At 38.8% G+C, this 16,129-nt stretch overlaps 1 protein-coding gene across 1 annotated transcript; it reads left to right on the top strand.

Moving 5' to 3' along the window:
• Positions 1–11,169: 11,169 nt before the first annotated feature.
• tmem33 (transmembrane protein 33) lies at positions 11,170–15,741 on the top strand. The gene is made up of 8 exons (XM_058062027.2): positions 11,170–11,300; positions 12,458–12,520; positions 12,837–12,931; positions 12,992–13,179; positions 13,302–13,369; positions 13,608–13,741; positions 13,888–13,971; positions 14,813–15,741. The coding sequence occupies exons 2-8, from the start codon at positions 12,476–12,478 to the stop codon at positions 14,940–14,942; spliced, it is 744 nt and encodes a 247-aa protein (XP_057918010.1). The 5' UTR covers positions 11,170–11,300; positions 12,458–12,475; the 3' UTR covers positions 14,943–15,741.
• The last annotated feature ends 388 nt before the right edge of the window (positions 15,742–16,129 follow it).

Below are 16,129 nucleotides of genomic sequence, written 5' to 3'. Positions count from 1 at the left end.
TCGTTTTTGGTCGTACAAAAACACACATTTTTAGTCCAAAATGTGTATCTGAAACCCTGTCAATCAAAAGTGGACACTTGCATTGTCAAGGATTGTTTGCTCTCTCCGGTGTACCTAATGTTGTGTCTCACACTGACACCAGCTATAACAATGTTCTTTAGTGTTTTTTTTTTATTTCTTTGGCTACCCCCCCCCCCCCCCCCAATCAAAGGATGCCCATTTATCATGGCGGCGGGACAGCTTCTTATGTGCTACCTTGCGCGCTCGGTTCCAGCACCAAATTCAGCATTTTTATGGAAAACTGCAGTCATTTTGATTGATGAAATCCAAAGATGTCCACAACAATCCGAGGGGATCCCCAACTGTGGCGCACCGGCGGGGGTGCTGCACTGTTGCCATTGTCCACCCGCTCAAAGAAAAAGGAGCTCGTCCCAGGAGCTCCGGGGGGAAGAAATCACCATTTCCAGCCTCAAAAGGGGTCCCAGGAAAAGCAAGGAGTTCCTTTTACAGGCAGTGGGAAAGTGCAGGAAAACTTTGGAAACAATGTACTTTTCTTGATGCATTCAGCTTTTGAGCAAGGCTTTGCACTCGCAGGAGCAGAAGAATCAGATGATTGTTTGTTAGCATGAATGAAGTCAAGCACATCAAAATGAACGTTTGTTCACTTATTGGCCATTTTTCCATTTTTAATAATCCGACTACTGCAATAAAAGTGCATAAAAACGCTCCAAATGATTCTATTTGACCTGTGTTAATATAGTATGATTGTTAAATCCACTAATTAACAACTGAAATAACGAAAACTCATGAATGCATCATCGACTTATACAGGAAGTAAACCACTGCTGCTACAAAGACAGTCTAAGTGCCAGCCAACATCATTTCCTTGTCTTGTTTGCAGCCTGATTCATATCACCTGTCTGCTCTAATTGACCTCTTTTATTAATACCCCCCCTTCCCCCCCCGCCCCCCTTTGCACCCGCGGAAAATAAGGCCATATATTGCCTACTTAATCCCGCCTCACCCAAAGGGAGCACCAATAAATCTCCCTTTAACCATGTATGTTATTTCCCCCTCCAAACTGTCCTGGGGGCGATGATGGTGACGGTGATGATGATGATGATGATGATGATGATGATGGCGGCGGTAGCAGTGGCCGTGTCACGCCCGCTGTTTGTCCTCCACGCGGTGCTTAGCAGCAGCTGCTCCCGCCACAGACAAGGCCTTGTCAATTAGCCAGTGACAAGCTGCTCCTCCAGATGCCTGCAGGCGCTCGTGTCGCCGCCACCAAGCAGCCTGCGGGGCCTGCAATTAGGAGCCGTTTCAGCTAGCGGGACCTCCACGGAGAAGGCCAAGCAAACACTGGACGCTAAATGGGAACGGTCGTGTTGATGCAGCGATGCACGACCAAGTAGGGGTGTAACGGTACGCCGTCGTCACGCTTCGGTACGTGCCTCGGTTTTGAAGGGACTGCGTGTGTCTGTGTGCAACTTGCGCCGAATTGCATTTTTTGAAATCCAAAAATATCGGAAAGCGACCACGGGTTAGTCAAGGGGCTCGTCTAAAGTGCAGCTAATTTTTTATTGGCCAGTAGCATATCCTAAACGTACAATTAAACAAAGTGGGAAAAAAATTGCAAAAATTTACAAAAACAGCATTCATTTTACAATAATAAAATGTAAATATTCAGCAAATAAAGTCATAATATTTGGAGAAAAAGTCATAATATTATTTAAAATTATGAGGAAAAACCATAATTACTAACAATAAGAAAAAAAATTTTTATTTACTAAATATTCAACAATTTTTACTTTTACAGTTTGTCTTAAGAATGGATAGTGATTAGTGGACACTATGGACAGATTTCGGCCAGGGAATGGTTTATTGGCACATCCTAAATGTACAATTAAACAAGAAAGTGGGAAAAAAAATTGCAAAAATTGACAAAAACAGCATCAATTTTACAATAATAAAATTTAAATATTCAGCAAATAAAGTCATAATATTTGGAGGAAAAGTCATATTATTTAAATGTTATGAGGAAAAACCATAATTACTAAGATAATAATAAAAAAAATGTTTTATTTACAAAATATTGAACTTTTGATCAAATTTTTACTTTGTCGCTCAGTTTGTCTTAAGAATGGATAGTGATTAGTGGACACTATGGACAGATTTCGGCCAGGGAATGATTTATTGGCACATCCTAAACATACAAATAAACAAGAAAATTTACAAAAACAGCATTAATTTTACAAAAATATTTTTTATTTTGTCGCTCTGTTTGTCTTAAGAATGGATAGTGATAGTGATTAGTGGACACTATGGACAGATTTCGGCCAGGGAAGGATTTATTGGCACATTCTAAACGTACAAATAAACAAGAAAGTGGAAAAAAATTTGCAAAAATTGACAAAAACAGCATTAATTTTAAAATAATAAAATTGAAATATTCAGCAAATAAAGTCATAATATTTGGAGAAAAAAGTCATAAATGTATGAGAATATTATTTAAATATTATGAGGAAAAAACATTATTACTAACATAAGAAAAATAAGACAATTTTTTTTTTGTTTTATTTACATAATATTCAAAAATTTTTACTTGGTGACTCAGTCTGTCTTAAGAATGGATATAGGGATTAGTGGACACTATGGACAGATTTCGGCCAGGGAATAGTTTATTGGCACATCCTAAACGTACAAATAAACAAGAAAGTGGAAAAAAAAATTGCACAAATTGACAAAAACAGCATATTCAGCAAATAAAGTATTATATTATATTTATAGTTATTTATATTTTTATTATATTTGGAGAAAAAGTCATAATATTATAAGAAAAAAGTCATAAATGTATGAGAATATTATTTAAATATTATGAGTAAAAACCATTATTACTAACATAATAACAAAAATAAGAAAAAAATTGTTTTATTTACAAAATATTCAACAATTTTTACTTGGTGACTCAGTCTGTCTTTAGAATGGATAGTGATTAGTGGACACTACGGACAGATTTCTGCCAGGGAATGGTTTACTGGCTCACGGAACATACCCAGAACAATGAACAACTCTGTATCTGTCTCCTTTCTACCTCTAACAAGCAAGTATTAGATGCGTCTTAACGAAATTGAGTGTGTTCCTAGAAAACTGCACTGCAGCTCTAAAAATGACTGCAGCTTCTTCACAGCATTGCGGTCGAACACACGATGGCGGATGGAATGACACAAATAGTACCGGTTCTGTTGATGCATGCGTTTGAACGGCAAACATTGCACGCGTACACAACACAAATAACGATGCCGTGTCGGCATGACGGCCAAGCAACGTGCATGCATGGCTGTCACTATCTTGCATCAGTCAATACTAACGCATGCTTGCATTATTGTGTTTCCAAGATGGCCGCTGTTGTCAGCAGATATCCCAAGTGTAGCGACGGTACTAAAGTTTCATACAGTGGGCGGAGAAAGTCTGAAGTATTTTTGGAGGCTGCGAGTAAATAAAGTCCAAAATGTGTCCAACGCTGACAGCCAGCAGACGGATGGCTCACCAAGCCTCCTTTGTACACCGTGTCACCGCTAGCAGCTGGTGGTGGCATTCCCGGGCCTCGGACGCTGCCCTTTGGCCTCTGCGGGGAGGGGGGGGGGTCGGCTCTCCGGACAGGGCGGTCCGGCCGCTTTCCACTGCGCCGTGATAGCTGGGGGTCAGCGGGGCCAAGTTTTTCAGCAGGAAAAAAAACCCCCGGCGGAGTCGGGATGAACAAAAACCCCAAAAGCTCACCAGGCCAAGTGGGATCATTAGTTGGAGCGTTGAGCTAATTAGCAAGCTGGGCAGGCGCAGGGAGGCTTGTATGGACAACATGGACGTCCTACAGGAAAGGTGAGGGCATCAGTCATTGGTCACATGGACGACTCGGTAGGAAAAGATTCCCGGCGCGCGCCTTCGTGGAAGCTCCTCGTATAGCCGAGTTCCAAGTAGCGGTCGGGGGAGCACTGAAGTTCAAGAACAGAGCAAACAGCACATGCCCACAAAAGGATCCAAACGGCATTCAGCGTCTTTACTGGGGGGCCTTTAAGGTCCCACGTTGAGTATGGGAAGGTTTAGGGGAACAGGGTGGGGGTGAGAAGGTCAAGAAAAGTCAACAAGAGAGCAGCCTTGATGACAGAAGGAATTTCTTATCAAAAACACATAAATCTCCGGCGTGAGGGCAGACGCACAATAAAGACAATAACACACTTTTCTTAGCCGCATGCAAACATGCAAAAACCCGACACCGCACCTCCAAGAAAGAAACAGAAAGGAGAAACACGCTTCATCTATCTCTAGATATCTTTTAAAATCTTGCTTTTTGTTTACCATCAACTCCTATTTATTATTTTTATTAAAAACAGAAAAATATACAAACTTTTTCAGTGCTTTGGTTCCGATTTTCTACAATAAAAGCTCTGATAAAACATTCCACTGTTCTCAAATATCTTACTTTTTATTTTTCTGCACAAAATAAGATGAAAAATAAATAAACAAATCAAGAAAAGAAAATCAATCAGTAATAAATAAATATAATAATAATAATAATAAAACAGCAAATAATAAAAACTTAAGAAACCACATATAGTTGCTGGGTAGACAAATTATTTTTTTCAGATTAAAATGAACAAAGCATTATTAGAGCCCTGTAGACATGACAAAACACGACTATAGTCACATTTATACTCTTTTTATTTACAACATATTGCGCAACTGCAGCGTCTCGAGACACATGCTAACTCGCAAACTAGAGAGCTAGCCACCTAAACGGTAGCCTTCGAGTTATTTCCTTTCAACTTAAACAGCCAAAAACTTACCACTTCCACACATATAGGGAGGATAACTATTAACAGTTATTTAACCTTTAACATGAACATTAATCAAATGTAATACATTTTTTCTGGGTACATGATACCATACAGGGGCCTCAAACTAGTGTCTTGCCGGCCACATTTGGCACACGGGCCGCGTGTTTGAGACCCCTGACTTCGCGCTTTTAATGCTGGCTCAGCAGTTTGAGGCTTCCTGCTGTTATGACAACGCTGGTACTGCTGCTGCTGTGTTGTGCAATATAGCCGACTTCATGACAGTCATGTGTTCCTTTCCGCTTTCTCATGCACCCCAAATACCCTTATGATAGTTATACAATGAATGTGTTATGTAAATATAAATATTGAATATATTGACTGTAGCTATGCAGATATTGCTATTATTTACGCATGTAGGATTATCATTATTCTCTATAAATGTGTTTTATTGGTGTTTTTGTGGGTCTGAAACAGATACATTGGATTTCTATTATTTCCTAAAGGAAAGATTGCCTGTTTTTGTACGTCTTTTGGAGTAAATGAATCCTGAAAATTCCAGTTCCGGTGTATTTCCGCCCCTAATATTATGGCCAGTAGCTGTGCAAGTATTGCTATTATTTCTGCATGTAGAATTATCATTATTCTCTATAAATGTGTTTTATTGGTGCTTTTGTGGGTCTGAAACAGATACATTGGATTTCTATTATTTCCTAAAGGAAAGATTGCCTGTTTTTGTACGTCTTTTGGAGTAAATGAATCCTGAAAATTCCAGTTCCGGTGTATTTCCGTCCCTAATATTATGGCCAGTAGCTATGCAAGTATTGCTATTATTTCTGCATGGAAAATTATCATTATTCTCTATAAATATGTTTTATTGGTGCTTTTGTGGGTCTGAAACAGATTCATTGGATTTCTATTATTTCCTAAAGGAAAGATTGCCTGTTTTTGTACGTTTTTTGGAGTAAATGAATCCTGAAAATTCCGGTTCCGGTGTATTTCCGCCCCTAATATTATGGCCAGAGTGCTGTGTGTGTGGAAAAAGGTCGACATTTGTCCTCACGAGCGCTCGGACACGACGCTGAGAACTCTGCGTGACCTTCGCCCTCGCCCCGCAGAGCCCCGCGAGTCGCACACAAGTCTGAATTCCATAATTCTTTGCGAAAGGGGCTGTGGGGGGGGGGAGAAAAATCCTTCCCTTTTTGACAATTTAATAGCGCAAACTAATCATGCGCTTGACACTGGCCATTCATCTGTGGCGGGCGCACAAAGACGAGGCCTTCTCCATAGTTTGCTGTGGATGCTGCAGCCGCCCGGGCTCTATTTTCAGATCAAGTGCACAATAAAAGCATTGTGACTCCTTAATGGCTATGTTTGTGAAGCCACCCCAAACCCAGAGTCCAAAAACGCATTTTTCTTCTGCGTGCCATGAAAAATAGGCTGCAGTGGACTTGCTGGCGCTTTGGATGAATGCAAAAGAAGACATATCCAGAGGGGCGAGTGGGGGTGGGGGGGTGGCGCTTTAACCTCCATACACCCCCCCCAAGTTATGAATTTGTTTCTGAATCAATTTAGCAGCGCAGGCTTTTTCCAAACATCCTCTTGCGGGAGTAACAAGACGGGGAAATTGATCCGGCGAGACGTCGCCTCAATAACAGAGACATCAGCCCCTCGCCACTCTCCACTGTATAATTTTTAATATATATGCAATAAATGTTCAATTTGTTTCCCAGGAAGCACGGCAAATAATAACCATCGCATTTCACAGCCATCCATTACACACCAACAATGTGTGTGTTTGTGTGTGTTTGTGTGTGTGTGTGTGTGTGCTTAGCAAAGCACTTTGATTCATTTGCCTTTTGATTGTGCGGCAATAAAGACGCTTGACTCCGGTCCGCTTTGACCCGCTTTAACTGCAGCAACACCTTGGGATGGTTTCTTTTGGGGACAGCTTTTGTTTTGTCCCCAGATGGGACCTAGGACTTCATTTTCATACCAATCATTGGGGGAAATTATGCTTGATGTCTTACTGGAGCCCAACTATACCACATACAGTACTACCATTTCCACTAAGGAAATACTGGCTTGATTGCAGTTTGTTTACATAGCAGAATTACACAAAAAATATACTTTTTTTTTTTACATTATTATTATTTCAGCCAATAGGATTCTTTATTAGTAAATGGAATATTTGTGTACAACTTTCCAAATATGGTTTTTAATGTTACTAGAGTCCTCTATACATGAAATAACACCCCTATAGTCACCTTTAAGCTCCTATTACTGTCAAAAATAACACATTTACGGCAGTAACTAATTTATTTTATTAAGTATGTTACATTTTTTTTAGTTTAATTAACGCATGCGCACCACCGCAAGCTGGCCTCTCTCTTATGACGGCAGACGGAAGGACTGAGTGGAGCGTTCCCACTCAGTCACACAGATTATGACCTTGAGCGACATTTTTTTATAGTTTTATTTTGTCGTTTTTTCATGTTATTGGGTCATTATACTTCTACCGTATTAAAGTTTGGTTGTCTAACACATTTTGTGCTTCTGTATGATGTATGATAGCTACAAATATTTCATCATAATCAACTTAATACAGAGCAAATTCAATTGAAAGTACACAAAACATTGTAAAAAAAAGCACAATTAATTACATTAAGTACATTTAACAGGGTTTTAATTTGATTTAATTACAAAAAAAGTAGTAAGACTACTCAAAATATTTGATCAGTTACATAATACAGCAGTACTGATATAGCAGTATAGCTATATAGTAGTAATCACTGTTATAGAAGTACATAATATAATTTATTTGACTATATGTAAAAACGATTAGTTATAGTTTCAGGTCAAATTATTTTGTGCAACCACTTACAATAATAATAAAATGATATTCAACAAAATATTTTTTCAGTGCGCATAAGCAGTAGTACAAGTACAACATCTACTGATCATTTACTACTATCTCCAACTCACACTTCTTCCTTGTTCTCATTACAAGAACACAAGATGCATTCAGGGACATGCCAAAAATCAGATAATATGATATTTGGACATTATTTTATTATATAGCATCTTGGCAACAAAATTTTCCACATTATTTCTTTAGTTTGTTTTTTTCATAACGTGATGTGACTTTAGAAAATAGTTTTTTCTTGAATATTTCAACTTCAGTTTTAATTCAAATTTATGGCGTATTTGTTCTCATAATTATAATTATTAACAATAATAAATAGTTATTTTTTTTTTACATGTTTCCCTACATTTTGTCTCTGCTCGATGAAAATTGTGTGAGGTTTTTAATAGGGGGAGTCCGATATTGGCTTTTTTTTTCCCCCCATATTGGGCCCATATTTTGCCCATATATTCCCAATATACCGATATCAGCCAATACCGATATGTGTAACATAACATGTGTTGTATTCAGCATTTTTTAAATATAGTGTTTTCATGGTCGGGAAAATCCGATACCAATATCAACCGATATTGTATTTTTAAACTGATATTGGGCCGATAATTATTATTATTACCGATAATTATTGGACATCCCTAGTTATTCTTTTTTTCCACAACATGCCCACTATTTTTAATATTTGTTAACATTGTTTCCTTACATTTTATCTCTGCATGCTCAAGGAAAATCTGATTTTTTTGTGATGAAAAAATGATGATGGGATGCCTTTATGGGGGGGGGGGGGGGGGCTAAGTGCATGAAGTCATGAAGTTTGTTGAATAGTTTTTCCGGTGGGGCAAGGAGTGGAGGGGACGTGACCAAGTGACCAATGACATAATGGCTGCTGTCAAACGCCCCCTCCATTTGTGGTGACAATCCCGGTGCCATCACTGCCATTGTCGGGACGCAAACAAACACACACCCTTCCCCGAAAAAAAAAAGGGGGGGGGGGGTGCTTGGAATAATAAACATTATTGCCCCAACCTTTTAAATACATTTGCACAATTCTGATTCTATTGTTGTATAATATTGAATAATCATGAAAGTCCTTATTTTTCTACTGTTTTCCCTTCTAAAAATGTTTTGAAATCAGGTCCATCATTTACTTTTCAACGAAGCTTTTGTGTTGATTTTGGTTTCCATCTTAAAAATCATCTCCTTGATGTCTTTTTGATCCCCTTGAAGGCAAATCGAGCATATCCTTCTTTCTCCTCCTCTTTTATCCCATCCTCTTCCTCTCTTGTCCCCAAAGGAATTCTGTTTGTTTTGGCCCAAAATGGAAGCAGAAAGCTCCGATTTAGACATTTTACACGGAGCTGTAGCTCTTTTCTCTCCGACACTTTGGTCCGTCACACACTTTTATTTCTCCTTTTTCTCTTTTTCGCTGACAGCTTGTGATGGAGAAGCTTTAGAAACGAGTTAAAATGGCCAAATATGTTATTCATCGTCTTTATTATTATTATTATTCAAGTCATGTTTTCTTGGTTAGTGTAAAAACGGCTGTTTTTGTCTTTAAAATATATATAAATAAGCTATATAACATGTATATTATTTTATATTTGTTTAATATTAATCTATATATATTAAAATATTTTGAGCTGTTCTTATTTTGTATTTCGTTTATGTTTCTTTAAAATATGTATTTTTAAATATTCGATTTTTATTTTCTAGTTAAAATACATATATTTATAAGAATAATAACCGTAATTAATGAATACAAATAGAACCCAAAAAATTATAGGCATCATATTTTAATAATGTTCAGGCTGCATTTGTAAATAAGAATTTGTTCTTAAATTGCTTGCCTGGGTAAAGGTAAAATAAATATAAAATATTTAAAATAAAATTAAAATTAAAAAAAAAAAATAAAATTTATTCAAACACTATCCTGGTTTTCTCAGTAATTTAGATCTGTCTAAATTCCGTTTAATAATTCAAATAAATATTAATATTAACAAAAAAGACGATATAATAATTTGTGCAGACCTGTTTCGTTGTTATTTAAACCCATAGGAATAATGGATTATAATAATATATTTTCCAAATAGAAATGTATTAAAAATATCTAAGTATAAATAAATGAGTTAAAAGTAAGCTATAAATAGAAATATAAACTCTGGGTCATTATTAAACCCTGTAATGTGTATCTCTTCTTTAAAATGATGACTTAAAATGGAGCTGCCCCCTAAAAGAGTCATCAAGCTACACATTCCCCGTAGAATGTTAAAAAAAAAACCCCCACAATATTATTTTTAAAGAGTAAAAAAAAGCATGCACGTCAGGTTTGCATGGCTTACCTATTTTGTGCAAGTGTGTGTTCAGCCTCCTCCCCAGCTAGCAGCATTCCCCCTTTGCAGAGATGAGATAGTGTCAAAAAAACACCAGCGACTTTTTCCCCACAGATTCCCTTTTAGAAGTGGAAACTTTTGTGTCCTCCCGCACCATTTTATACATGATGAGCCGCCAGTAATGGGATTATTAAACAAAAACGTTTCAGGCGCTGGCGTTAACCTTTTTTAATGCCTAATTAGGTTTTGCAAAGAAATAATTAGATTCTACAGTGCTTACACTGCCTATATTTTCAAATGGCATCTGCAAGCAAACACGAGAAGCTCTGTTGGCAGCAGCCTTGCAAACACACGAAAAACACACACACCACAACACGGTTACAGCCAGGTGGAACATTTAAAAACATGTTGGGGGGCTAAATAAGGTGAACGTAGAGCTCAAATAGTTATTGCAGGCGAGTAAAAAGCCAGCTTCGTTTGCAGGGTTTTGTTGTCTGGTAGAAGCGCGCCCTCTGGTGTTCAACCGACATATTTCATTAACATCAAACTCAAGTATACGGAATAAAATACGGTGAGACTGACATATATAAATTTAATAAAAACACATGTACAAACGCAACATCTTTCATGATTTATTGAACGTTTTCAAACGTAAAAAATGAATTAGGAAAAGCGGTAGAAAATGAATGAATATTTAGTTGCTGCTTCTGCATGGGCGTTGACATTGCGCATGCGCTTTCGGTATCCTGTGACGACAGTGGACAAATGGACGAAATATTAATCGCTAAAGATAATTCACTTTCACAATCCGATATAAACATGAGGTTAAATTAATACCGCACTATCTATGGAAAGACTAAATTGTATTGGATCGCATTATTCTAATTGTTGTACCCGGTTTATGCTTATGTATCATTCTACTACGAAACATATATGAAGGGCGATAGTCCACTAATACATGTATTGCGTTAAAATGCAGCGTGATATCGTATTGAAACGCGTTGATGTTATTTTCTGGTTTATGAATAATGTCAAGTTAAAATCCAAAAGAGGAAGTTGGAGCCTCGGCGCCATTTTACCGGAAGTCCTACTCTTCTGGAAGTATCGCGATATTATCGTTGAGGTAGCAGGTCAGCTGATCATTCACTCGCGTGTGTGTGGCAAGGGGCCAGTAGTCCGGGTAACGCAAGAGAGAAGCTTCAAGGCGCTGTAACACCGGTACGTTGAGTTTTTATTGAAATATTAAAACTCCGACGAGTGTCTGTTATATTCAAATATATATATGGTAAATATTTGGGGCACTTATAAGGTTACACGGCGGACAGCGTCAGCAATGTAGCCACGTAGCTCCCATGCTAATAGGGAGAATGTTCTGGATTCACCTGCCGCTAACCGTTAGCTGCCTTTGAGCGAGCGTCGAAAAGAAACTTTGATACAATATTCATCTTCACACACACGTCGACATTTATATGTACGACAGGTATCCCCTCTTTTGATGTGACTTTTTTTTAAAGTATTCTTAATAATCTCATCATTCATTCTGGACAGACTTTATTTGAAACTAGCATCTGTCTAATGTTAAGCTAACCTATTGTTCCATGCCTACAACAGACGAATTACCGTATTTCCTACAATACAATAATCGTGATAAATCCACGCATATAGTTTTCTATTTTACTAATTTATTTAGCTTTATCCCCCGGAAGAAGCTGCATTTAGGCGTGCAACTGCTTTTATTACCTTCCTGAGTAGGAGCAACTCGTCCTGCTACATACACATTATTTAGTAGTAGTAGGACTACGTATTCCCACTATTGGACTTGTAACAGCTGATATAATAGTTTTTAATACACACTGTGTATTTTAATGCCCACACACTCCGTCTATTTGATGTCACTCTATCTGAACCCACCCGTTAGGACCTTAGTAATATGGTTGTAACATTAGAGCCCTCCAGGCATGAAGTAACACCCCTATAGTCATCTTTACACTTGTATTATCCAATATCGTTGACATAATATGTAAAAATTAGATGTATTAGACATAATAAGACAGACTCCTGTTGGCATTGGGAGAGTTCCGTTTTGTTTTGGGTTTTTTTTTTATATTCTGTTCTGTACAGTACTTCCTGTGGTGGCTATCGTCTCATCTAACTAACTAGTGACCTGTGTCACATTTAGCCATTCTCATGCTTTGAAAAATGTCTGGCGATAGACTATAATCTGTCATGTGTTGCATTTCTGCAACCAATTTTACCACGATTGGCTTTTTACCATACATAACATGTCCAGCTGAGAAATCATCCAAATTAAATTGCCCGTTTTGTGTAGTCTGATGCAATTTTGTGTTCTTAGACTCCCTTTATTTTCTTAACAGTGACACACCGCCCCAAAGATGGCAGATAACAACCAACAAAGCCCTCTTAGACCGGGGCCTGTGGTAAGTCAGTTGCTTTACATGCTAAGAATTTGATGTGCACATCACCCAAAGTGCTTTATAAAGATAAGATATGGCAAAAATGACTGCAAAAAAGAAAGGATAAGTCGGCAAAAAGATTTATGGCGTCAACATTGTGTGCTATGAAAGCACATTGACTATACATCATGAGTATGCAAACCATCGAAAGATCATATTAGGTAGCTGGAGTACTGTCCCTAATTTGATCTCCTCCATATTGTAACCTCACCTCGGACCGTCTAAGCAATGTAGACATAAGTTGATGTCTCCGTAACGTCACTTGTTTTTCCTTCTCCAGCAATTTTTAATGAGCAACAAGCTGGAAACTGCAATGTGGCTGTCGCGCCTCTTCACAGTCTACTGCTCCGTCATGTTTATTCTTCCAATCTTGGGGTAAGCCAGCACTACTCTGTTCTAGTCGTTGAAGGACTTCTAAACATCAACACCCCGCAGGCCCTACGCAGCAGCCAACTTCTACCAGCGGGCGCTCTTGGCTAACGCGCTCACCAGCGCCCTCCGCTTGCACCAGAGACTCCCCAGGTTCCAGCTGAGCCGAGCGTTCCTGGCCCAGGCCTTGCAGGAGGACAGCTGCCATTACCTGCTGTACTCCCTCATCCTGGTCAACTCCTACCCCATCACCAGTATCCTTTCACACCCGCACGGGAGGTACTGGAGCAGATACAGTACAGATAGATGCAGGCCGATATCATCAATGCTGAATTTTATTGCATGCCAAATGATATCCTTAATGATCGCTCTCCAGTGAGCATCTTCCCAGTCTTCCTCTTCTCTTTGCTTCATGCGACCACCTACACCAAGAAGGTCCTGGATGTGAGTACGAGACGTCCGCCCCCAGCTGTGACTTTTATGGCTTTGCTGTACTTGAACGTGTGTTGGCCAGAGGAGCAAATGAGGTGTTACATCATCTAAATGGACTTTTAATTGTCTCCTCCGTCAAGCTGCCGCTTAACCCCCTTCCTCTCCCCCTCCCAAAACTACCCTGGAAATGAATAGAAGCTAATATCAGTAACTTGTTATAATAATCCTCATCAACTGTCTTCTGCTGCAGTCGGTCGGCCCCAGCAGCCTGATGTTGGTCAGGAACCTTCTGGACAAACTGTCTGCTAATCAGCAGAACATCCTCAAGTTCATCGCCTGTAACGAGATCTTCCTGATGCCCGCCACGGTCTTCATGCTCTTCAGGTTGTTGGCGTGCATCGTTTCAGAAATATTTGCTTTCAAGAATTTTTAGGATTTGGTTTTGAGCCTTCACTTGATCTCATTATGTCATCGAGGAATGTTGCAATGCTTTCAATGCCTTTTTGTCTCTCTTGGTATCTTCTCTCCAGTGGCCAGGGAAGCCTCCTGCTGCCTTTCATTTACTATCGCTTCCTTAGTCTGCGCTACACATCCAGAAGAAACCCGTACTGTCGGTAAGAGAGCTTGTCTTTTTCCACCCTTCTTGTTTTTAATTGGTCCCAGACCTGAGCGCGATAAGTTAATTTAGTAGGATTCATAGAAAACCTTTTGAATGCACATTTTAACATTTTTAGAGCCCTCTCACCATGTTATAACACCCCTATATAGTCACATTTATACTCCTATGACCCAAACTTGTACACACAATTCAGGGGTGTCCACTGAGGAGTCTGTGTGGACCACATTTTTACTGGTATTATGACTATCATGAAATATTTAGACGTCATTCTTGTCAATTTTTTCCCAACCTCATTTTTCAGAAGTTGTCTTCATTCTTTTTAATATTATGACTTGAAAGAAAAAAGTCCCTTTTTCTATGGGCTTTCTTTGGGCTTCTAAATGTATTTTATTCCCATTTTTAAATGATGGCTTTGCTGTTCTAAAATGAGGACTTTTTCTCTTGAAAGACTCCGTTATCTTTATTGGTAAAGTAGTCATGCATGTGCAAAGTCGAAGAAAAAAGGAAGAAATAAAATGTGAAAAATAAGATTACAATTTAAAAGGGATAAAATAGTGGACAAATAAATAAGGTAAAATGTTATTTTAGTATTGCAACTTTTAAATGTAAATTAGCTGTGGCTAGCAGATTCTACTGAGCTACATGTAAAAAAATATATTTTTTTATTACTACTAAAACTACAGTACACCCGCCTGAGAGACGGCATACCCAATACAATACATGCTATTATGTACAAAAACATAACACATACACGATATAGGACACCCCCGCTCTATCGCTAGTTAAGGATGTCCATAATTCCTCAATCCCACTGATGATGATATCTACGTCGGCAGCACTCTGTTCACCGAGCTGCGAATCCTGCTGGAGCACTTCATCATGAAACCGGCGTGCCCCGCCATCTTCAGGAGAATGTGCCTCAGCAGCATCGCCTTCATCAGCCGCCTCGCCCCCACCGGCGTCTGAGGCCTGCTTGTGAAACTTCTCTCTTTCTTCTCTGTGTGGCCGCCAGCGAGGGTGCGGCCTGCATTGTGATGAGGACAGACAATACCACCAAGGAGAACCCCCCACCCCCTTTTTTCCCCCCAGTCTGCCCCAGTTAAAGACCAGACAGTAATGCACTGAAGTTTTGTGATGCCCCCCGCCCACACGCATATCCTAATATGACCTCATCAAAGCGGCGGACTGGCCGCTGTCCTCCTGCGCTCCGAGAATGGAGTGCAGTGGACATCTTAACTTCCTCCTATGACCTTATTTATTCACTGCTTTGTCTATCATGACACATTAACATTAAGAGATTAGTAACTTAATTTACAAATAATCTTATCTGTAAATTGAAATGTGCTTGTAGTTATGAAGGGTATGATTGTTTGTGTGCAATTTATACAGTACACAGTCTTTCTTTGTTTTTTTTTTACTATTTGCTTTCTTAACTAAATGCCTAACTTCACTCCTTTTTTGACTGTGAGGATGTTAAAAAAAAAAAGCTTGACTTGAAAAGAAATGACCTGCTGGATAGTACGTTGAAACTCAACTGCATGATGCATCTCATTCAGTAAGTTGAAACACCATTCTTACCTTCCTTCTGCAGTCTACAAACTTTTGATTGTGTCCGTCATTTATTGTACTACTTAGTTTTGCTTGCACTGTGCCCTACTTTTTGTCTCTTCCATGCCGATTGTCTTGATTTGCATACAGATGAACCATGTTTTTATCACAAGATGAGCTCTTAAGATTACCAAATAAAATATTAAGATGACTTTCATTGTGTTATGAAGATGCAAAAACCTATAATGGTTTTTTTTTTCCACGTGCTGAACTATAAATGTTAGAATGTTATGTTAAAACGCGTCAACAGTGCCACCTCCTGGCCACCATGGTGTACAACATTCTATTGCAGTAAAATAAGTTGGAACACATTTCAAAAATGAAAAAAGACTGTTGCTACTCAATTTATTATTTTTAAATGGATACGTGCAATGTAGAGCAATTTGTAAATGATAGTAGACTAGTAGTGTGTAGTAATAAATATAGTAATTATCAGTGTTAGCTTGCGCATTTACACGTTCAGCCGATCACATCCTCCGATTATTTTTGCTCCCACGTCCACCAGCTTCTCTTAAAATGAAAGTCTGAACATAAGATGGTCGTAT

This window comes from Doryrhamphus excisus, linkage group LG23 (genome assembly GCF_037039965.1).
Source record: "Doryrhamphus excisus strain RoL-2023G ecotype Guam linkage group LG23, RoL_Dexc_Guam_v1.1, whole genome shotgun sequence".
In the NCBI taxonomy this organism is placed as follows: domain Eukaryota; kingdom Metazoa; phylum Chordata; class Actinopteri; order Syngnathiformes; family Syngnathidae; genus Doryrhamphus; species Doryrhamphus excisus.
The sequence above is the reverse complement of the archived record's forward strand: the minus strand, read 5'-3'. Positions and strand labels throughout refer to the sequence as shown.

What these genes read in the sequence shown, in the direction of transcription:
- tmem33 (XM_058062027.2), top strand. Translation starts at nt 12,476, where the DNA reads ATGGCAGATAACAACCAACAAAGCCCTCTTAGACCGGGGCCTGTG. An exon ending in TTTATTCTTCCAATCTTGGG is followed by an intron (nt 12,932 to 12,991) that starts GTAAGCCAGCAC and finishes AACACCCCGCAG; the next exon opens with GCCCTACGCAGCAGCCAACT. An exon ending in ACGGTCTTCATGCTCTTCAG is followed by an intron (nt 13,742 to 13,887) that starts GTTGTTGGCGTG and finishes TCTTCTCTCCAG; the next exon opens with TGGCCAGGGAAGCCTCCTGC.